General features: G+C 42.3%; 2 protein-coding genes across 4 annotated transcripts in view; both read right to left on the bottom strand.

Annotated features, from left to right (window-relative positions):
* cacna1bb (calcium channel, voltage-dependent, N type, alpha 1B subunit, b) overlaps positions 1 to 4,745 on the bottom strand; it is a 214,162-nt gene extending 209,417 nt beyond the window's left edge. Inside the window, exon 1 of the mRNA XM_047372543.1 lies at positions 4,645 to 4,745. Coding sequence (XP_047228499.1) covers positions 4,645 to 4,737 — 93 coding nt within the window. The 5' untranslated portion in view covers positions 4,738 to 4,745. The remainder of the gene's footprint in view (positions 1 to 4,644) is intronic.
* A 10,515-nt stretch (positions 4,746 to 15,260) lies between these two features.
* Positions 15,261 to 20,299, bottom strand: part of ehmt1b (euchromatic histone-lysine N-methyltransferase 1b) — a 43,271-nt gene continuing 38,232 nt past the window's right edge. For all 3 annotated transcript variants that reach the window (XM_047372736.1, XM_047372737.1, XM_047372738.1), the window contains exons 24-26: positions 18,270 to 18,348; positions 17,832 to 18,007; positions 15,261 to 16,381 (exon numbers count right to left, since the gene is read on the bottom strand). In XM_047372736.1, coding sequence (XP_047228692.1) covers positions 16,201 to 16,381; positions 17,832 to 18,007; positions 18,270 to 18,348 — 436 coding nt within the window. In that variant the 3' untranslated portion in view covers positions 15,261 to 16,200. The remainder of the gene's footprint in view (positions 16,382 to 17,831; positions 18,008 to 18,269; positions 18,349 to 20,299) is intronic.

Consider the following 20,299-nt stretch of genomic DNA (forward strand, 5'->3'; position numbering starts at 1 on the left):
TCAGCCGAACCATCTGGGAGAGTAGATCCTGGTTTTATTTTTCCTAATCTATATTGCTTGACCGTATTTCAAAAAGTCACAAGGTTAGGGAATGATGGTAGGAGAATTAAAAACAACTCCTGGGCCTTTTAACTTTATTACAACTTAATTACAACTTAATTAGAAAACATGTTTGTTAAGACAAAGGTCAAAAAACACAGAGAAAGTATTTTTTTGCAGTATTTCACCACATGAAAAGCACAGTGGAGTCTAAAATGGGTGAACCCACCTCTATGAATGAGAAAATACTTAATCCCAACACAACTGCTGGAACACGGATGGAGCGTGATTTATTTCATTACCCCGGTGTTTCCTGATAGTGTCACAGCTTCCTGATAATTCCCACCGTGTGGCTAAACTCGCCCTGAGCATCGCTGCAAGTGAAAAAGCTGGATCACTGTGACACTTTGCCTCCACTAATATTTCCGAGAGCCTACAGCCGAGCGTGTCTCATGCCGACCGTAACCTCCCTCCCCCGCTGTTGCTCCCAGCATACTACAACCTGAAAGACATCCCCTCCCCCAACCCCCGTTACATCCATCCATCCAACAATGCAAATAATCACATTAGAGCAGCATGACGAGCTGGAAGGTAACAAGAAATGTGACCTTCTCAAAGCCCTGGCTGAAAGCAACAAACATCCAGAGACATCACAGATGCACTGATTGCAGTTTTGTGCGCCGATTCCACTTTTGATCCATGCTGAATATTGCTTCATGACATCTATCGTCTCCAAACCACAGAGTTATCTCTCTGATGGACTTTCCATTTTAATTCACTCCTAATGAAAATGTTAACATCCTCATGTCTGCCATCTCCAGCTTGTTCCTGATGATGCACAAGGCCTTCACTTTACTCTCCAGCTTGCTCTAAGCTGTGGGACATGTGCTGAAAACCTCTGGAGGGAAGCATCTCAGATCCATCCTGATCAAATTTCCAAGCCACCTCAGCTAAGTTGTTTCAGTGCAGAATATCATCAGTTTTACTCTGAGCTCCCCCAGATGGCAGAGCTCATTAGATCAACTCTATGACCTTCCTACAGAAGAAGTTCATTCCTGCTGTTCTTATCAAGGATTTTGTTCTTTCAGTCATGACCTGTATCCACTAGCCTAGACTGGACACCTTTTAGCTCAACACAACAGACTGACACAATGCACATATTTCTACAGACAAGGTTCAGAAACATCCAGCCATCTCTTGCTCCATCTAACTACAACTTCAGAAAAAGACAAGATATTTGAACTCCTTCCTTTGAGGCAGAAACTGAGCTTCCCAGAACTCGCCGGAGGGACTATATATGCTTTCCAGCCTAAGAACATCTTGGGTTCGCCCCAGAATGAGTTGGAGAGCATCACCATGTCTGGGTTTTCCTCCTCGACCTGTTTCCGAAAAGTGGAAGTCAGACAGAAGGACAGCTCTGCTGGTTACTGGACAAGCCAGCTGAAAACCAGCCCATCCCAGCTATCTACAAAGCCACTTATGCATTCTCGGGGAGGCGCTGTACAGGAGATAAAAATAAAAATAAAATATAAAAAATATTCAGTTCTTAGAAAACATAAGTGATTGATAGGATTCATGCATCCCTAACAATCATCTAAATGTGATTCAAACTGGGTTATTTTGGATGAATAAACAAAAGGTCCCATTTTATGAGAGTTATGGAGCAACATCAATAAAACCCTCACTAGTTGTGTAAGCATCTATAGAAGATAAATTAATAGATACATATTCTGAAAACAGTCGAGGAATTCTCCAAGGACCAAAGCACTATAGACCAGCGATGAATCTGAAGCACACTTAGCCAGCACCACCTCCACTTACAGCACGCCTGCTGGTCTGTTGACAGAGCTTCACTGTATTATGGCTGATCCCTGGTTCTAATTAAAAGCCATCTTGTCATGTTACATCCTCGAGGTGGAGGAGGCAAAGAGGATACTTGTTTTTCCTCTTTGTGTAGCCTCGCTAATCACTTCATGTGCTGAATACCACCTTTCATAGCTGGAATCTCCTCCAAGCCATCAGAATAAATAAAAATGCAACATTTCTTCCCTCCATGTCAGGCTGTTGCTCTTTACTGTAAAATGTGAAGCCATGAAAGCGTTGCAAACCTCCTGAAGCTGCAACAATCTTCAACAACAAGAGGGTGGAAAATGCTGAAGGCTGAAGCTGGATGGACGTCACTGATTTTTCTGCTGTGCATCTTTCGTTTTGTGGCTGTCCAAACTCACATTTGTTCCAGATGATGCAAAGAGATGCAAGAAAAGCCAAAGCAGGGGCTTAAAACTAGATAACGGAGAATCTGCAAAGTGACAAGATATGAGCAGGATGGATCAAGCAGTGGAGTAAAAATAATACACTACTGTAATCAAACTGGAACATGTTAGATTTTAAAATGTAAAACTAAGGAGCCTTCTAACTGTAGGTGTAAAAACAGCTGGATGCTGCCCTGAATTGTTCAGTCAGCAACTGTAACACGTTAATATGTCCATTATGTTGGGAATAAGACACGCTTTCCGAATCTTACAGTTTATCTTCCGAATAACTTATTGGGTTACTTTCACAGAATTTATGGACTCATTTCTGGAAATTACAGATCTGTTTAAAGGATTTATCCTGAACCAACAGGTTACTTTCACAGAACCTACAATCACTTTCCAAAATGTAGAGGCTGCCTTTTGGATGACATACTCAAAAGCTAAGAGGTTACTTTTAAAGAACTCGGAATTTACTTTCACAGAAGTTTGAGGTTATTTATAGAAATTACTCAGACATTACAGGGTACTCTCACTGAACTTACAAATGAATAACTAGAACTCACCATTAACTTACAGGTTACTTTCAGGGAACCCACATGGAATTGACAGATTAATTCCCAAAATGTGTCCTCAATCTACAGCTTCCTGACAAATAATTCACAGATTAGTTTCTGGAGTTTACAGGTTACTTTTACAACAAATGTAGGTTACTGTCAGAAAGCTTGCAGAATAATTTCGAAAAACTTACCCTGAACTTATCATTTCTTTTTAAAATATGTACATCTTACTTTCAAAGAACATACAGGTTACTGTCACAGAACTTAAAGGTGAGTTTTCAGAGCCCACCCTGAACGTACAGATGATTTTTATGGAATTTAAACATGGGTTTCCTGGTTTTTTCCTTTTACAGAACCTACAGGTTACTTTCAAAGAACTTTCAGGATAGTTTCTAGACTATACCCCAAACTTACAGATTACTGTCAGGGAGCCTTCAGGTAACTGGCAATAAATTTACATTTTGGTCTCCAGAACTTAACCTGAACTTACAGGTTTCTTTAAAAGAACCTTTAGCTTACTTTAAGAGAACTTTGAGGTTACGTTTAAAAAATTACAAGCTAACTTCTGTACCCTACCTGGAACTTGCATGTTAGAATTTAGAAGTTACTTTTTCCGAAGTTACTGGTTGAATTATGGAACCTACAGGTTACTTTCCTGGAACCTACAGGTTACTTTCCTGGAACCTACAGGTTACTTTCCTGGAACCTACAGGTTACTTTCCTGGAACCTGCAGGTTACTTTCCTGGAACCTGCAGGTTACTTTCCTGGAACCTACAGGTTACTTTCCTGGAACCTGCAGGTTACTTTCCTGGAACCTACAGGTTACTTTCCTGGAACCTACAGGTTACTTTCCTGGAACCTGCAGGTTACTTTCCTGGAACCTACAGGTTACTTTCCTGGAACCTACAGGTTACTTTCCTGGAACCTACAGGTTACTTTCCTGGAACCTGCAGGTTACTTTCCTGGAACCTGCAGGTTACTTTCCTGGAACCTGCAGGTTACTTTCCTGGAACCTGCAGGTTACTTTCCTGGAACCTGCAGGTTACTTTCCTGGAACCTACAGGTTACTTTCCTGGAACCTGCAGGTTACTTTCCTAGAACCTACAGGTTACTTTTCTGGAACATGCAGGTTACTTTCCTGGAACCTGCATGTTACTTTCCTGGAACCTGCATGTTACTTTCCTGGAACCTGCAGGTCATTGTAACTAAACCTGCAGTTCATTTCACGGATCTAAAAATCTACAGGTTACTTTTGAAGATATTACAAGTTAATAAGATAACTAAGATAATTTATGAACTTACAAATTATTTTTTGACACTAACAGTTTTCCATCAAAAGCTATTTTTACCATTTTTACAGAACTGAAAGGTTGCTTTCCAGGGACTTACTGTGTACTTTCTTGTATGTTCCAGTAACTTTTGACCTGTGATGCATAGTCCCATATTTATTTAAATCATTGAACAATTAGGGATAAAATACATAAAACTGTAATTGTAGAAAGGAAATATGTCCTCTACAGTAATTTATGTAACACAACAGTAAGTAGCAGAGACAATATTTTAGGTGCATAAAATAATTCTGCCCTAAAAGCTTTAACTAATGACAATAATCATATTTAAAGGAAATAATTTGAAATAAAAACAAAAGTGCACAACAGTTCTGTCTACGCTCTTCAACATGGCGGCATTGTTGACGTGCAAACTGCTAGAGATGCAGCATAAAGCTATTCTGGTGAAAACACATCCACAATAACAGGAAAATAGGAGTTGGGTTTCAAATCCATGCACTCACCAGGCGTTCCGACATCGGCGTCTTGTCACTAGCGGGTAGATGTTGCTCCAATGCCAAGACGATGCAGTTGGCGATAATCGTTGCCAGGATCATGTACTCAAATGGAGTGTGAGGGTTAAGGATTATTCAGGACATATTTATAGCATTATAGCATTGACATGGCTACATTTATGGAGCAAAATCAATAAATGAGACAGACATAAAAACAAAACAAGGTTGCACAATAGCTGTGGAAAATAAACCATCCAGCATGCTAATATAAGATAAACATAAAATCAAAACTCTGTTGCTTTCTGTCCACTAAGGTAGAAACCTTCCAGATGGTTGACTGAGTACAATCTTTTTGAATTGTCATCTCATTCTGCAGTCCACATTCATTGGGTTGGCGCCTGAGGGTCAGGGCTTATTGAGGACTCATGCATTACTCAATAGGGGGTTGTAACTAAAACAGCATGGATGTTTGTCTATTATCCATAAGGAAAGCCAACTAATAGAATGAGTCAAGCAGAAACTGTTTTCTTTACTCTTGACATTGATTTTGAGATCTTTTCTGGGTATTTTTATCATTGTATTTTAGTACTGAGTGGAGTAGGTGGTTTAGTTTTTTACAACCCAGAAGGCACAGATATCCTGATAGCAACAGTTTCTTTGTTTGTTTTTTCTTATTACAGCTAATTGTCACTGTTGCCTACAGTGCAGATCCAGCTGTCTGCTCAGGTTTGTCACCAAAGATCCAACTTCCCGGTCCCAACCATTTCACTGTAAAAAGAGATTTAATTAGCCAGAGTGATTTTCCTAAGAAAATATGAAAGACAGTTACTTGGAAATTCAAATAATTGAGTTATTTTCAAGGCAAATGGTGCGTTTCCACAAGAAAACTCATTACACAATCTTACAAAACACAGAGAACATTAGTTTAACTGTGCATTTTCTATATTTTACTAAGCGTACGTTCAAAAAGATTTCCAACACACAGCTACATTATTAACTCATTAACTGTGTTGTATAATTGAAACCCAACATTTCAGAACATATTCTGAAGGGTGCCAGTTCCCAAAGATTAAGCATAAGTTAACTTTGTCAATAATTTAGAACCTACTTCTGTAATAATCCGGCCTATGACAGACTTGAACTCCTAATTTGAAGAGTACCAGTGAACGTTTTCTGGTAGGGGCGGGATGTTCTGGAGGCCATGGATAAATGCCTACAGTGTTTTATGGAGAAGTTAAGGTAGTGAATGTGAGGCCGATTGTGTCCTTGTTGCATTCTAGGGAGATCTGACCGAAAACAAAGACAAAATGTCTGTTTTGATGTGTTAATTGGAGATAAAGGAATTATGAGCAGGACAATAGTTTAAATCAAAGTGTTTTTATATATTATACTTTTAAATCCTGGTGTGGGTGACATTCTAAACTGAACATTAAGCTGAACATTCTGTGGAAAATCCCCCTAAAAACCATAAAACCTAAACTGTGATTGCATGAAAACCATAAAAGGAATTCAAATAAAATGTCAGTCGTTTTAAACTCAAAATGGGGTTTCTATTTTTGCAGTATGGCTGGAGTACAGGGCTATAAAGAGGGGTAACTCTTCAGTTTTTTCACCTGAAATACAGTTAGGATCTAAAAGGAAACTGTTTATTTTGTAAACACTGTCAAATATATCTGCACTACAAGGCAAGGCGTTCACTCTCTATTCAAGCTGCTCTCTGGTGTATTTTATGTCTGTTTTGGTAAGACAGGTACATCTCAATGTCTTGAGATATTATCGAAAAGTTTTATTTCTCTAATTAAATTAAAATAGTGACATTTGTAATGAAAACCCAAAATTCAGATTCTGAAATACTTAAAATAATTCCTTGGACCTCTAACAAAGGTGTATAAACCCACAGTAAAGTATGCTGATGTACTGGACAGTGCAGGAATAATTGGTTGGAGCTCCTTCTGCATGATTGGCTGCATCAGTGCAGCGTGGCATCGAGGCCATCAGCCTGTGGCTCTAACGAGTTGTTCAAGACACTCAGGTTAATTTGATGGTTTTCAGCTCATCTTCATTGTTGGTTCTAGTGTCTCTCATCTTCCTCTTAACAGAACTCTATAGATTATCCATAAGGTTCAGGTCAAGCATAGCAACACCATGGTCATTGAACCAGCTCTTGGTACCTTCAGCAGCGTGAGCCGGTACCAAGTCCTGCGGGAAAGTGAAATTAGCAACTCCATAGAGCTTGTCAGCAGAAGGAAGCATGAAGTGCTGTGAATTGTCCTGTTAGAATGCTGCCGAGACTTTGGATTTGATTAAACATAAATGGACCAGCACCAGCCAATGACACGGCTTCTCACATCACCACTGACCAGGAAAAGTCAAACTGGAAATAATTCATCTTGGATTCTGTTCCTCTCCTCTCTTCCTCCAGACTTTAGGACAATGAGGTTCAAATAAAGGGCTAAACTTACGTTCATCTGAAAGGACAGACAGGTTCAACACTTCTGATGCTGCAGCCCACATCCTAGCTAAATATTTCTGGTGGCAACTTAACTGGACTTCAGCTGCAGTTTACACATTATAAATCTCCCCCAAACTCTTGAATGGATTTTGCTTTACAATCCTTTATTGACTGTAGTTATCAGCCTTTTCTACCGCAGTTTTTCCTTCCACAAATCTTTTCTTTTTTTTTTTGTACAGGAATGCCTCACTTTCAGTCGCCAGCTTTTTAAGCCATGACTTTTTTCCTCTCCTTGTGGAGGGCGTCATTGACTGTTCGCAGGATTTCTGTCTAGTCAGCATGATCCTCGACCATAACATGGTCACAACATAACATTTCTTTGACCAAAGTCACTCAAATGGGATTTCAGTTTTATAAGAAAACGAACTATGGGTTTTCATTAGCTGTAAGCCATAATTCTCAACATGATCAGAAGAAAATGTTTGTAGTATATCAGTAATATATATCTGCAACATTTTCCTCCTCAACTTTAAAAGCGAATGAGCAACATGGTGAGGTTTTGGTTTCTGAAGTGGACATTTTTTGTAGTGATGAAGAGCAGCGTGGGCGAGTTCAGCACCATGGAGAGGAACTCTACGATAACAAGGCGGTGCTGAAGTCACTGACATGTAGTTTAGGCTTTCTTGCCATAATTTCTGCACAACCGAAGGAGATAAAAGTGAAGAGTGACCAGATAAAGGCCGTCTTTGCACCGATTACTCATCTCTGTCAACCCGAAGCTGTAATCAGGATAAATATCTGATCATTAACTAAAACTGCTGTGAAGGCCTGGCAGGTGACATTTTGACAAAAGGAACATATCAGCCAAAGATGGAAACACAATGAGCTCTTTTCACCTGCTGAGCAAAACATTGTTGTGTCCGGTTAAACAGAGATAAGGAGCGGCAGGTGCAGCCAGAGCAGATGGATAAAAGCGGAGGCTGGAGCGCAGAACTGTTCGACAGAAACTCCAAACTGACAGAGAATATTTAAGCGACTCAATATAAAATATGTGCATGTTTCACAATGACTGTCAACCTGCTCAGGAAGGATATGGCCACTCTGTTATTCGCTTTGCATACTTCCTGATGAGGTTGTCCTCACGGAAGATGAACAGGGAGCGGTTGACCGTGAAGCAGTTCTGCTTGACAGGGTTCGGGTTGTAAATAGCCATGGTTCGGGCTCTCTGGGCCATCGACTGCTTGTACATCCTCTGCCCACCGCCGCCGCCCCGGGCGCCTCCTCTCCCGGCGCCCGGTCCGCCTCTCCCTGCGCCGCCCGCGCTTCCTCCATAGCGGGTGGGTAGATCGTCTGCGAAGCGAGCCATTCTGGAAAGGCACAGATCCGACAAGAGGGGAGATCCAAACTGGTGTCAGTGGGAATGAAGGGGAGACGCATCACCACATGCACGCTTCATCCAAAACCACTGCCTGGCGTTATAAATGGAGAGAGGACCGCGTTTGGGGAATAAAAGAGGAAAAATGGGTGGCCTCACTGCAAACCACCTTATCCTGATCCTTTCCATTTATTCATCCTCAGGGAAAACTAATAAAATACATTTAACTTTCATAGAGGCTGTTGCATCCACATCAGGAAAGAGCTTCAGATGGAGGAAAAACCAAACCTGATCACCCTGCCTCAGCCCCAAATCCTGACAACATCGCGTCCAAACACCAGTTGAAACGTTCACTGTCAGCTCAAGAAGGAAAAAATGACTCCTCTTTCCCTCCCAGCCTGGAACAGCTCCAAAAATCGAAAAAATAAAAATCCCAACAGGAGCCAAGGTCCTGTGATTCCTGTTTGATCGCTGGATGAAAAAGCGACTCCTCTGAGGAGCGTAAGGAGGCGCGCATGTGACCAGAGCGGACCTATCGCTGACGGGAGCGCACAGACGCCGCTTATTAGAGCCGGAGGAACCTAATGAAGTTTAGAGGAACCCAGCGGGTCCAAACATCAGCCTCTGTTTATTTTCCTACCAGCACAATACGGAGAAAATATGGTCACTTGTAGTTAACATGCAGTCACTGTAAAAGAAATGCCTCATTTCTAAGATCTGTAAATAATGAAATATTAAAATTAACAGTAGTAATCATTTTCTAAATGACCTTCCATGGAACTGTTCTAGTCCACATTGTTGCTTCAGCTCATTGAGCTTCACCCACATTTATTTCTGCACAATTCTCTAAAAGCCCCACCACAATATTTAAATTTGGTTGAGGTCTGGACTTTGACTGGGACATTATATTTTTCATACCATCACTTCTCCACTTCCTGGCTTGGCAACTGGCATGAGGTATGGATGAAAAGATAGAAAAACAACCAGAAATCTGTTTAGAAATGAATGATGGGCAGCAACGGTTGCTTCTCTGAGGCCATTCCTGATGTCTTTCCAACCTGACATGTTGGTAATGTTGGCCTAATTTTAGAAACTATTTGGATTGCTCATTGTTTGTCCTTATAACCCCTCCCAGACTGAAGGACATCAGCTGTTGCTTCTCTAAGGTCATTGCTGATGATTATTAGTCCTGGCTTTGGGGTAATGTTTACATCATTCTAAGACCTTCAGAGAAACCATTGGTTGATTATCATGTTCTGAAATTTCAAACTTTCAAGTAAAATGTGGACTAATTTACTCGTCTGTGCAAATAACCACAACGTTTGGTACAGTTTTTGTTTCCAAGAATGAATCATGTGTCAAACGTTTTCACCTCCCAGTGAGCATGAATATTAATGTTTTTTAATTCAATTTAAATAAACTTTTCAGTTGAAACAACCACTATTCTTTCAAGGCGACCAGGCAGTGGCGTCCATGATCTTCTGCATGTTTCAGATGTTTCCGTGGTTCAACACACCTGGATCACATAAACAATGCATTAGCAGGCCTCTGCAGAACTTGGTGCTATGCTGTAGAAGTCATTTAGCCTTTTCTCTGAGCTGCTTTGAAGCAGGGACACACTAAAAACATGCAGAACCTTAACCCTTAAGGCAGGGATGCCCATGCTCTGTCCTGCAGAGCTAATATTCTGCAACGTTTAGATGCGTTTCCTCTCCAACACACCTGAACCAAATGAATGGTTCGTCACCAGGTCTCTGCAGAGCTGACTGACATCCTGATGAGAGATTATATTCATTTGGTTCCAGTGTGTTGAAGGGATTGTTATGGAAATTTTAGTGCCTTGCTTGATTTGCTCTGATACTACAGGAACTGACAACAGTATTAGAACCCCTCATTGTTGTTCCATTCTTCTCTTATTTAGTCTTAGACTAATGGTTTCTCAGCCTTCTGCTTGCAGCTGTGTGAGATAATATGTACGCCACACTGTTAAGATTATGTCTAGAACAACAGGTTTCTCTCTCTGTTCCTCTCTCTCTCTGGGTCTCATGAGAGGCACCTTGAAAACTGTTGTAGCTTATAAGGAGAACCTTTGCTTTGTCTAGTCAGAATGATCTGGCAGCACTACTGAGCGCATCTCCAATGCTGTAAAAATCTTTCTCTCTTGCAAGATTATAATAAAGCTGATTCTGAGTGACAATCATCGGTCTCTGACTTGGTAAAAAAAAAAAATTTGTACGACAGGATGCATCTAAAATTTGCAGGATGGTAGCTCTCGAGGACTCGCTGAACACCCCTGCAGAAGGGTGACATCTGGTGGTTTGGTTGCTGTACTGCAATGAGAATCTTGCATCAAACCTCTGAAGCTGGTCAGTCATGTTATGTCTCTAAATGTTCTTTCTGATTTATAAATAGAAGTTTAATAACTTTAAATTAAGTTTGCGGATGTGCTTTTCACACCTTTGGGTCAGCGGGGAGTCGTTCAGCGTGTCGTGCTTCCACACGGCCCGGCGGACACCATCTCTCGTTGCCGGTCTGCTCACTCCATCTAAGGTTAAAACTGTGTCGCACTCCTGGCCGGTGTCTTCGTGGACGACTCTCCATGACGGCTCCATTGACTTCTCGGTACAAGCGTCTGTCTCCTCAGAGGGGGTCGAGTCCTCCTCGACCCGTTTTAAAGTCCCCCGCCTCCTGTCAGGTGACTGAACCCAGGTGTACTCATACTCCGCCCCCAGGGTCAGCATCCTCCAGGACCCGAAAGTGGCTGCGCGGACCGCTGGTGGAGGAAATGAAACATTAGCACCCCCTTGTGGCAGCTCAAGCAACGTCGGTCAAATACTGTTATTCTATCAGAAACTTTTAGCCCAAAAATACTAAATAACATACAACATGAACGTAGGTATTTAGTTGGAATTATTCATGTCATTTAATCTTTTCTATAGAAGTGAGAAATGTAGTTAAATGGCTGAATTACTCAGGTAAGTGGAAAACGATGGGTGGATGAATGAAACTGACCAAGGAGATCATGGCAGCTAAGAGAAGCTACAGCATGAGGCTAGCAAATAGCTTCTCAGCAGATGACCTAAAATCAGTTTGGATCGGTCTGAAAAATATAACTAACTACAGGAGCCCATCCTTGTCTGGCAGGCAACCTTAACAGCTTCTACTGCAGGTTTGAAAAGCAGCCGTTCACACCTTCCACCAACTCATCCAGGTCTTACACAGTAGCTTCCCATGCACCTACCAACCACCTCTTCTCAGTCCCCCTGTCTGGTCTTAAGATATCTGAGGAAGATGTAAATGACTCTTTGAGCAACAGAAGACAAGGAAAGCTCCAGGACCTGATAATGTCTTCCCCTCATGCCTGAGAGCCTGCGCTGACAAGCAGGCCCCCCATCTTCACTAAGATCTTCAACAAGTCTCTGGAGTTGTGAGGTTCCCTTGTGCTTCAAGAGTTCCAACATCATCCTGGTCCCCAAGAAATGCACCATCATGGTTAAATGACTACAGAGCTGTCAAACTGACATCTGTGGTCAACAAATTCTTTCAGCATCTGGTGCTGAAGCATCCTGAAGGACCTCACAAGCCCCCTGCTGGACCCCTGCAATTTGCCTACTGGGCAAACAGGTCAACAGACAGTCAGTTCGGGACTACATTTCATCCTACACCAGGTTGACCATCCAGGGGTATAAGGCAGGACCCTGTTTGTGGACTTAAGCTCTGCCTTCAACTCCATCAACCCAGAGAACCTCCACCAGAAGCTCACCCAGGTCAAAGTGCTGGCCTCCACCTTTCAGTGGATCACCAGCTTCCTGACTAACCGGGAGCAGCAGGTGAGGCTGGGGAGCATCTTCTCCTGCTCGAAAACCATGAACACCTGCGGTCCACTGGTGTGTTCAGAACCACCTGGAGCTTAACCCACTTAAGACAGTGGAGATGACAGTGGATTTCCAGAGATGACCTGCCACACAAGCTTCCTTTACCATTTCTAACAACACACGTTCCAGTTCCTAGGAACCACCCTTTTCGCAGGACCTGAAATGATCCTCACACTGTTCAGAAGAAGGCCCAGCAGAGACTGCACTTCCTGCTGCAACTCAAAAAGCACAACCTTCCACAGGCGCTGCTGGTCATCTACACTGCCTGTCCCGTGCTTGTCCATCTGTGTGTTTTGGCTCATCCACAAAACAGGACAGGTCCAGACTGCTGCAAACAATCATATCTCCAGAGAGGATCATCGGAGCCGACCTTCTTTCCATCCAGGACTTGTACAGGTCCTCACATGTGACAGTCTAACACAGTTTGGTCTGTATTCTACATGGATGGTTTGGTTTACATCATTGTGTTTGTACAATGAATACATTAAAAAGCATTTTCATCGGCATAATGTTGCACATGCTGGGTCATAGAAGCAGGACCTTTCAGTTTTGTTACCATCCCTTAAAAATGTGAGAGAATTTTCTCCTACTTTCTTGCCCTGATGGTAAATTTGGTAAAATAGTGTTTCAGATGAGGATGCAGAAATCTCCTGGAGGCATAAGAAAACTCAGATTGTTAAGAAGGGAACTGGACGTACCGTAAACCACCGTTGATCGTCTCTCGGCCCATCTGGAGTTGTGGGAAACTGATCTCTTCATACGTGCTGAACACTGAAATATTTCAGGTGTTTTAGGTAGATCTCCTGACAGGAGGCTGCGCTCTGTGGCACCAAAGGTCCATGACAAGAAAATAAACTTTCAGTTTTTTCCCCACCTTGGAATGCGGAAAGTCTGCTTCCTGTCCTCCCAGTTAAGAAGTTGCTTATCGGACTCTCCATCTTTTACGCTCAGGGAAAATTTTCTCTGATTTGGTTAGAGGCTCTGTTCGCTGGCAGTCAGGAAGGGAGCAATCATCGCTCAGTTTATAAACCCTAAAAGCGCTGCAGATTCCCACTTCCTGATGTTTTCTCCTCCCTGCTCCTACAGGGAATATTCTGAATCCCAATAAACTGGCCTTTTGTTCCAGACAACAGCTGATTTGATTTCCCATTTTATCGCAGCTTAAATAGATAAAAAATATCCATTTTAATTTTCTCAGCTTCAGAGGAAAATTATGCTTTACTTTCGTGTCATACACACGACAGAAATGTTCACTCCCCTTGAACTTTTTCATTTTGTCACATTACAACAAACACTAGCGTGTTTTCTAGTGTAAGATTTTATATGCTCAAACACAAAGTGGTGTATAGTTGTGGAGGTAAACCAGTGCATGGATTAGGAAAATAGAAATGTGAAGAGTGCATTTGTATTCGGTCCCCTTGCTAAATACTTTGCAGATCCACGTTTCACTGCAAGTCTATCAGGATTTGTCTCCATCAGCTCTTCATATCTAGACTCGGATGTTTGTCCTTTCTTCTCTGTAAAATATCTTAATCAGTCAGACTGAAAGGAGAGCATCTGTTAACATTATTATTCAAGTCCTGGCACAGATTCTTAACTGGATTTAGGTCAGGACTTTGACTAGGCCATTCTAGTATACAATGAAGATGCTTTAATTTAAACCGTTTTAGCTCTGGCTGTATATCCTGCAGGAAGATGAACCCGTCTTCTCCCAGCTGACAAAAGGATCCCCACAGCATGATGCTGCCACCACCATGTTTTGCCATGAGAATAGTGTGTTCAGGGTGGTCTAAGGCTTTAATTTTTCTCTACATGTAATCCTTTACAAGTAGGCCAAAATGTTCTCACGTTCCCTGGTACGTTTACATGGCTTGTGGCAAACTCCAAACAGGACAGTTTCTGTAGGTTTCTTCTTACCACTATTCCATAAAGGCTAAATTTGTTGAAAGCATGACAGTTTTAATGGGAATAGATTTTTCCACCTGAGCTGTGGATCGCAGTAGCTCCTCCAGAGTTGGCTGCTTTTCTGATAAACGCTCTCTTTTCCTGACCTGCTGCACCAGGAAGGTATTCACTGGGAGGAAGGAAGGAAGGAATTTCTGACACCATTAAAAGTAATTCCTGCAATGAGCATGCTTTAGATGTGAAACACAGAAACATTTGAAAGGAAGGAACACAAGGAAGAAAAGAGGAAAAAATATGTTAGGTAGAATACAAACAAGTAAGGAAACAAGAAGGGAAGGAAAGGCAAAAACAGAGGAAAGAATCAGAGACAATGAAGAAGGAGGAAGGTAGGTAGGACACATCAGGAAAGATAAAGGAAAAGGGAGGATACAAGGCAAAAAGGAAGAAAGGAAAAGTAAAGGACAAGGAAAGAGAAGAAAGGAAGGATTGATATTAAAGAACAAAAGGGAAAAAGAACAAAGGAGGAAGGAAACATAATTACATCTGAGAGAGATGGGAGGAGCACACAAAGAAAAAAAGAAAGGACAAGGAAAGGAAAGAAGGACATAACGAGGAAAGCTAGGGAAGAAGAAAGGACATAATGTAGGGAAGGAAGGAATGATACAAGAAAGGAAAGATGAAATTAAAAGGAAGGAGAGATGGAAGGGGCACAAAAAAGCAAGATATGAGGGACACATAGGAGAGAAGAAAGGACTGAAAGGATATAAGAAAGGAAGGTCACCAAATTTAAACAGGTCGGACAGAGAATAAGGATATTTTTCCTTTTAAAAACCGTTTCCAGACTTGGAAAATACTGAAATAAAATTCCAGACTTTTTCAGTCAGTGAGGGTCAAATCAAACTGATTACAGGCTTTAAACATCTTCAGTAGTGAGTTTGTGAAATCTGAACATTTTCCTGCGAACAATCAAATATCTTGTTCACAAAGACCAGAAACAGTGAAGAAATCTGAGAATCAGTGCATTAATAATAAATTTATTGAAAAAGATACAACCAATCAGACGGATGGTTCACAGTCCAGAAATATGTAACAGAGGTTAATGGAAGTGCAATTTTATCCCACTTTTTCCAATCTGACTTTGCAAAACAGTCGCCGCTTTTCCAACTGTTAAAAAAATTATTTGACTTCTCTGAGCAAAAGAAAATCATAAATGGAAATTACAATCCGACTATGATTAGAAGACGGGATAAAATTAAACATAAAAAAAAAAAAAGTAAAAACATTCTCTTATTTTACAAACTATGTTCACACGGATAGTAAAAATGAGAACAAAAGTAAAAACCTCCGTCAGCACCATTTTCCTGTATGTTTCGGGGTTTTTTTTTTTTCCTTTAATGGATTCCTAAACCGCTGTGGCAAATATTCAGACATATTTTGTTTTTCTTTGACAAATGGTTTGTCATCTTTCTACCAACCGGACCTCATGGAGTATCTCGTAAACCCATTTTCAGATTTTCATCCATTCCAACATGATGAGAATGAAGAAATAAGATTAAAAGTGGCAGAAATCTTCAGTAATAATCGGCTGACTGTTGCTGGAATGGTTCGTGGTCGCTGTGCCAAGTGGCCCCAGATTCCTCGTTCACAACATCGTTGACTAATCATTATTACAAAAAACAAAACCAAAAGACAGTTGTCCTTCCCAGCCAAGTGTTTTTTATTGTCCCACATGTCCCCTTAACATTTTCACATGACACACGAAGTCAAGAAGAAGTTCCAGGGTTCGATTGTGCATCTGGATCATAAAGTTTTACAGTTTTAAGAAGAATGGTCCTTGGTAATGATGGAAAGTGGAGATACAGTACGCTTTCACTCAGAAAAGTTCAAAACGAGCCAGGAGGACATGTCCTGTCTCAGTCCTTGTCGCTGTGAAACCAAACTCAGCATGAGGGTCGCTTTTAGGAGGCGCCGCTGGAAGAGCTGGTGTCGGGCAACGCGCTGGGCTGCTGCTGGTTCTCGGGTGTGCTGTCGGCCTGCAGCGACGCCATGGCAACCGATGAGTACTTACACTTAGACGAGCCACATTCGCAGCTGAACAGCTTGCTCTTGACTTCCCAGAAATGGTCGCCGTAGTTAAACCTGAAAAAAAGGAGAGGCTGTATAAAATGACCCGAGGAATCCAAGAACATGAGAAACATAGTCACTGATATCCATCAACCCGGGAAGGGTTACTCAGCAATTTCTATAGCTTTGGGTCCCCAGAGAACCACAGTTAGAACCCCAATATCCACAACTGGATAAAACACGGAACAGTGGAGAACCGTGATTCCCTGTTACTGCAAGAGGTCATCAAAAGCTCATGTAGAAGGTCACAAAAGAACACAGACATCTAACATCTAAAGCACTGCGGTCCTCACTTCTTTTAGTTCCGGGTCTAAAACCACTGCTGACCCAAAAGAACACAAAGGTCCATCTTACTTTAACCAAAAGGCATCTAGATGGTCCTCAAGACTTTTGTGAAAACATTCTGTGGAGTGACGGGACAAAAGTGGAACTTTCTGGAAGGTGTGCATCTCCCCATGTCTCAGGTTAAACTAACACAGCATTAAACACAAGGAACGTCAGGCTGGCAGTCAAACATGGTGGTGGTAGTGTGATGCTTTGCTGCTTCAGGGCCTGGATGAATTGTCCTAATTGATAAACCATGAATTCTGCTCTCTACCACAACAAATCCTGAAGGATGTCCAGCCATCAGCTTGTGACCTGAAGCTCAAAGCACTTAAGATATGAAACAGGACAATGATAAAAAGCACACCAACCAGACCACCTCTTTCAGTGGCGTAGTCAAAGTCCGGACTTAAATCCTACAGAGATGCTGTAGCATGAACTTAAACAGGCCGTTGATGCTGGAGGCTCCTCCATTGTGGCTGAATTAAAACAATGCCCGAAGAAGAGTGGGCTGAAATTTCTCCTCAGCGATTGTCCCGCGTTAAACGTCCGCGCTGAACTAGCTACCGGAGTCCTGCAGACTCTAAGAAGGAGCTCAGGTTTTTGAGTCATTTCTCTGAGACTACCTACTTTTGTACAATCTTTATCTCTGGACAGTGACTTGCCTAAAATAGTTGGGAAATTTTCTTATAACCCTTCCCAGCAACAGCTTAGGTCATTGCTGGCGTCTTTCTGCCCTGACATGGTGTTGATGTCAACCTCACGGTAAAAACGCTGAGGAACTGATTTTGCTTTTATCATTGTTTGGAAAAATGCGTCATAGCCCTTCCCAGATTGAAGGGTAGAACTGTTTCTCCAAGGTAATTCATTGCTGATGTGTTTCCACCCTGGCATGGTGTTAATGCCAGCCTCATGTCAAAAACTGTTAATGAATTGATTATTTTTATTTCTTGCTTTTTAAAAATGGAGTTAGAAACCTTCCTGCGTTGATGGGCAAATTTTACTGCTGTTCTTTGGTCACTGCTGTTGTCATTCCACCTTGACATTGTGTGATTACTGATATTTATGTATTTCATATCAGGTCTTTACGATGAGCCAGAGGCCCCAACGTTTTCCTTAAATACGAAGAACAGCAGATTACCCAAGCTCCTCTCCAGCCTTGATGTTTTCACTGGCAAAGAAGGCAATGTGTGGGAACCGAAGGTCCTGGTGTGTTGTGAAGACCCGACAAGCAAACAGGTTGGGCTCGCACATGTGATTCAGGAAGCGGCTGATGTTTCCATAGAAACGGGCATCAATGCAGTACTGATCTTCAGGCTGGAAGAAAAAAACAAAGGCTAGGACGGAGATAAAAATGCAGGGAACAAAATGTACGGTGTCTCGTAAAAGTATTCGATGGTTTTACATTTTGTCATGTTTCAAACTCAAACTTTAATGTAATTTATTGGGATTTAATATGATAGAACACAAGCTAGTGGATAATTGTGAATTTAAAGGAAAAGGATGCATGTTTTTACAAATACACAACAATTTAATGGGATCTTCTAATTAATTTTTTCTTTGCACATCAATACATCACCTTGTCATCAAGGCTGAACAGGTACGCATCGTTTTGCCTCACATCTGCTTCAGCTTCAGAGATGATCTCACCAACATACCTGTTGGAAATCAGAGGACCAATCAGCAGGCTTGAAAAACCGTCCCCTTTCTCCTCAGATTTATATGCATGAATTTAACACCAAGCAAAAATAATTAGATGTTTTTAATAAATTACAAAAACCAATAATCAGGAGAAAATGCTGAACCAAGCTAGCACCATCCTTTTAATTCAACCAGTCAGATAAAAGCTGTGGTTCTTTAAATCAAATGTTTTGAAAAATATTCTGCTGATACTAAAGGAAAGTATCATTGGCCGGTTCTTCCACTGCAGGGAGTTTCAGCCATTAACCAGGACTCTGAAAAACTTCCAGGTATTTAAATCCCGGGCCTTCCTTCGGTGGAAAAGTGGTTTCTTATTTAGAACTAAGGTGAATATAACTACAGTAGTTCAGGATCAGATATTTAAGCTGTTATTACAATCCAAGTTGTCTCCCTGACAGTAGAAATAGCCGCATCCTGTTGAAGAGCAGCCGGTTAAATTTAAACGGGGTGAAAATGTGTTACAATAGGATTATTACAACGGTTTTCTTCAATAACCCCTCCTGTGTTAAAGCCTTAAACTGAAAATGGTAAAAACTATCCACAACAAAAAGTCTAAATGATTAAACATTATCAAAACTATTTTCATGACCTACATTTGTAGTTGTTAAAGACGGATTTTCTCACAGCATCCAATAAAATGGAGGAGGTTCATCTCAGACTCTTTAATCTCAGATTAAAACAAGTTTCAAATAAAACATCAAGAACAGCCTTTTATTAAGGAAGGAAGTTGTCTTGTGTTGTTATAACAGCTATGATCACCCTCCAAACAAAGGAAGACCTGTTCTGCTGTTCAGTATTAATATTTGGTGGGATTTCCAGGAGCTGCCTTGGAGCATCTGGCCAGTGTTTCCAGGAGCTGCCTTGGAGCATCTGGCCAGTGTTTCCAGGAGCTGCCTTGGAGCATCTGGCCAGTGTTTCCAGGAGCTGCCTTGAAACATCCGACCAGTCTTTCCAGGAGCTGCCTTGGAGCATCTGGCCAGTCTTTCCAGGAGCTGCCTTGGAGCATCTGGCCAGTCTTTCCAGGAACTGCCTTGGAGCATCTGGCCAGTCTTTCCAGGAACTGCCTTGGAGCATCTGGCCAGTCTTTCCAGGAGCTGCCTTGGAGCATCTGGCCAGTCTATCCAGGAGCTGCCTTGGAGCATCTGGCCAGTCTTTCCAGGAACTGCCTTGGAGCATCTGGCCAGTCTTTCCAGGAGCTGCCTTGGAGCATCTGGCCAGTCTTTCCAGGAACTGCCTTGGAGCATCTGGCCAGTCTTTCCAGGAGCTGCCTTGGAGCATCTGGCCAGTCTTTCCAGGAGCTGCCTTGGAGCATCTGGCCAGTCTTTCCAGGAGCTGCCTTGGAGCATCTGGCCAGTGTTTCCAGGAGCTGCCTTGGAGCATCTTGCCAGTCTTTCCAGGAGCTGCCTTGGAGCATCTGGCCAGTCTTTCCAGGAGCTGCCTTGGAGCATCTTGCCAGTCTTTCCAGGAGCTGCCTTGGAGCATCTGGCCAGTGTTTCCAGGAGCTGCCTTGGAGCATCTTGCCAGTCTTTCCAGGAGCTGCCTTGGAGCATCTGGCCAGTCTTTCCAGGAGCTGCCTTGGAGCATCTGGCCAGTGTTTCCAGGAGCTGCCTTGGAGCATCTTGCCAGTCTTTCCAGGAGCTGCCTTGGAGCATCTGGCCAGTGTTTCCAGGAGCTGCCTTGGAGCATCTGGCCAGTCTTTCCAGGAGCTGCCTTGGAGCATCTGGCCAGTCTTTCCAGGAGCTGCCTTGGAGCATCTGGCCAGTGTTTCCAGGAGCTGCCTTGGAGCATCTTGCCAGTGTTTCCAGGAGCTGCCTTGGAGCATCTGGCCAGTCTTTCCAGGAGCTGCCCTGGAGCATCTGGCCAGTCTATCCAGGAGCTGCCTTGGAGCATCTGGCCAGTGTTTCCAGG

Source organism: Girardinichthys multiradiatus, chromosome 8, assembly GCF_021462225.1.
Source record: "Girardinichthys multiradiatus isolate DD_20200921_A chromosome 8, DD_fGirMul_XY1, whole genome shotgun sequence".
NCBI lineage: Eukaryota > Metazoa > Chordata > Actinopteri > Cyprinodontiformes > Goodeidae > Girardinichthys > Girardinichthys multiradiatus.